Consider the following 3,473-nt stretch of genomic DNA (forward strand, 5'->3'; position numbering starts at 1 on the left):
AAAAAAAAAAAAAAAAAACTTCCTCTCATAGTAGGTGTGTTCCCCACTACAGCAGAAAGTCACAACTCGGCACAGGGCAGTTCAGTGAAGGATTTTTCTTTCCTTTTCTTTTTTTTTCATGTAGAAAATGAAATTTATTATTATTTTTAAATGTTTTTCAGTCACACACAGTCTCTTTGAATAATCTCTCATTTGCATATTTGACGATTATGTATCTCTTCAGTCCAGGCTAGTGCTGTTTGGAACCTGTATTCCTGTGACAGCCCTGTCTTATATCCCCTTGGCTGCGTGTGTGCCAACTGTCGGAACCCTTCCTGGATTGCCAGGTGGGCAGAAGGAATTGAGTCTAAATTGTCAGCTCACCCTGACAGTGTCTCAGACTAAAGCCCCAGGTACCACAGAATACTGAATCATTCGAGCCGCTTGCTTGTTTAAGCTGTAATGCCCTAGGAGGGTGGTTGATGGAGTGGAGACGCCTCATGATCAAGTGTCCTCCGTACCCTTCTAACAGGAGGGGCAACACCTAGGATTACTTACTTGGTTAGCCCACTCTCACTAGCAACCCCATGCTCCAACACCCGCCTCAGCTGAAGCCATGAGAGACACTGATGGCTCACTCAGAGGCAGAGATAGCCTCTAGAGGAGACGGGGTGCGTGGCCTAGGCTAGGTCTTATTGGTGGCTGTCAGCTCTGCTCCTGCCATCTCAGGAAGGTACTGTTAGGTGTGGTCCCTGTACTAGTTGGTGTCCATAGACTTGTCATGGCTCTCAGGGTCTCTCCTGTCGCCAGGGCTTTGTGTGTGGGGGGGTAGGGTTGGGGCCTTGGATCTCTGAGTTCATGCAGAACTCAGCGGCAGGCAAACCAATCATCCCTCCTCCTCAATTTCTCCTACAAATGCCCTCTGTGGTCGGAGCTCAGATACTCTGATCCCTAGTGCTCCCGTGTGCTCCTCCCCCAGGCAGCATGTGCACATCAGGGGAGGTGTGGTTCTCCAGCTTGCATTTCTCTTGAGCCCCGGGGCCTTTTCCAGGCAACCCTTCTGAGGAGTAGACACAGTTCGGCCTTAAGAACTTAGGGGAGGTGGGCAAGGGGGAGCTCTCGAAGTGGTTCTTCTCTGTTCTAGGTCCGGTGCTGAACTTGGGGCTGGTGCTCCCGTGGAGACTCTTGGGAGGACTGGAGTCCACGCTGTAGAGCAGCTGACCCTCGTCATCTGTGTCGGTGTCTATGTACTGGTGGACCCCCGCCTCGAAGTTGAACGCTATCGCTGTGTGTTTCTCCGGGGAGCGAGGGGGCGTCCTGGCACTTGCTGTGGTGTAGACGGAGGACTCCGGGCTCAGCACAGGCTTGTCTAAGAGGGAGGCACACTCCAGTCCCGCGACTGCGGCTGCTGCGCCTCCTCTGTTCCTAAGAGGATCGTGATACAAGCCCAGAGAGGGCAGCAGCGGGGTGGGCTCACCCTCCAGGAAGTTGACCTTGAGCGCTCGCAGCTTCATGGGGTTGTTGGTCTTCATGGAACTCCGGGGACTCTCAACGAAGAAAGCAGAGCGGCTGGCCTCGGGGATAGGGTTGGTCTCCATGGGTCTCCCGCCGCTGGCACCCAGAGCCCCCCGCCAGCCCACCTCCGGAGCCGCGCTGCCCCCAGCCTTGCTGGAGAGGGATGCCAGAGGACTGTGGGAGAATCTGGTGGCTTCAGGGAAGTCCGTGGCGCAGCTGATGAAGCTGTCGATGCTGGACATGCTGCGCATGTCGATGACGCCCTCTGTGCGCGTGGGCAGAGGGGCCACGGGGCTGGGCATGCTGCCCATCTCCAGTTCTTCCTGCGGCTTGCTCTGCGGCGCCATCTCCTTGGTGTTGAGGATGGGCTGAGACTGCGTCTTGGCCATCTTGCTGTACATGTCTTGCAGCTGCTGGACGTTCAAGTGCTGCGGACTAGAGGAGGACCTGGCCTTCTCAGGGGACCCCTGCTCCTTGGTTTCAAAGGACTTACTGGAGCTGGTCTCAGAGAGCGCCCTCTTGGGCCATTTCCACTTGTTGGGAGACAGGTGGTTATCCTGCACCTTATCCTTCTTAGCCACGCTCTCCCCATTTTTCTCGACCACGATGTCCATCATCTCGATGCTACGGGCGAAGGCGTCCTTCATGTTCATGGACACGATGCTGCCATTCCTCTTGGCTCTCTCCAGAGCCTCTCTCCGCTTGATGGCTTTCTCCTGGCGCTTCTGCTCCTTGTAGAACTCGGAGAAGTTATTGACAATGATGGGGATGGGGAGGGCAATCACCAGGACCCCGGCAATGCAACAGAGGCCCCCCACGATTTTCCCCAGGAGAGTCTTAGGGTAGATGTCGCCATAACCCACGGTCGTCATGGTGATGGTAGCCCACCAGAAAGAGGCGGGAATGCTTTTGAATTTGGTGTCATCCTCATCCTTCTCGGCAAAGAAGACCAGGCTGGAGAAGATCATGATGCCCATGGCAAGGAAGAGGATGAGCAAGCCCAGCTCATTGTAGCTCCTGCGCAGGGTGAAGCCCAAGGACTGCAGGCCGGTGGAGTGTCGGGCCAGCTTCAGGATCCGCAGGATGCGCATGATGCGGAAGATCTGGACCACGCGGCGCACATTCTGGAATTGCAGCACGCTCTTGTTGGATTCTGTGAGGAAGATGGTGACGTAGTAGGGCAGGATGGCCAGTAAGTCAATGGCGTTGAGGGGGCCCTTAAAGAACTTCCATTTCTTGGGCGAGGACAGGAACCTCAGCAAGTACTCCATGGTGAACCACGCGATGCACACGGCCTCCACATGTGCCAGCTGCGGGTTGTCGGTGCTCTGGCCGAACTCGTCTAGGCTCTGCAGCTCAGGCAGCGTGTTGAGTGACAGGGCGATGGTGGAGAGGACAATGAACATGATGGAGATGATGGCCAGGATCTGTGGGGAGAAGAGAGGGCTTGGTCAGCACCCAGCTCAGCGTGGCCCTCACGCACGGTCATTGCAGACTTCTCCTGTCTCACCAGAGACTTAGTTACCAAAGTTACCGAGTTACCAAAGGCAACGTCTATAAACCCGTTTATGACATAGATGTGAAAACCGGAAGCTAGAAAATGAAGACAATTTCAAGCTTGTTAGGCAAGCAGACCTTCTCTACAGAAGCACAGGGAGTGAAAGGGTTGCCTGGTGCGTTTTGTTAAAGTCATGAAGCTCTGCCTGCTTCTACATGAAGCTCTGCAGCGGCAGCAGCCTGGACCAAGCAAGAAGGAACAGCTGTGCTGCCTCTCAATAAAATGATATTTATGAAAACATCAGGGGGCCAAATGTAGCTGTGGGCTGGATTCTGGGGTGCAGTGCTGGTGCCCAGGGCTGAGTTCTGGGGTGCAGTGCTGGTGCCCAGGGCTGAGTTCAGGGGTGCAGTGCTGGTGCCCAGGGCTGAGTTCAGGGGTGCAGTGCTAGTGCCCAGGGCTGAGTTCAGGGGTGCAGTGCTAG

General features: G+C 55.2%; 1 protein-coding gene across 1 annotated transcript in view; it reads right to left on the minus strand.

Annotated features, from left to right (window-relative positions):
- Positions 1-80: 80 nt before the first annotated feature.
- Kcnb1 (potassium voltage-gated channel subfamily B member 1) overlaps positions 81-3,473 on the minus strand; it is an 87,508-nt gene continuing 84,115 nt past the window's right edge. The window contains exon 3 of the mRNA XM_031372820.1: positions 81-2,921. Coding sequence (XP_031228680.1) covers positions 915-2,921 — 2,007 coding nt within the window. The 3' untranslated portion in view covers positions 81-914. The remainder of the gene's footprint in view (positions 2,922-3,473) is intronic.

Source organism: Mastomys coucha, unplaced genomic scaffold (assembly GCF_008632895.1).
Source record: "Mastomys coucha isolate ucsf_1 unplaced genomic scaffold, UCSF_Mcou_1 pScaffold15, whole genome shotgun sequence".
Lineage (NCBI taxonomy): Eukaryota > Metazoa > Chordata > Mammalia > Rodentia > Muridae > Mastomys > Mastomys coucha.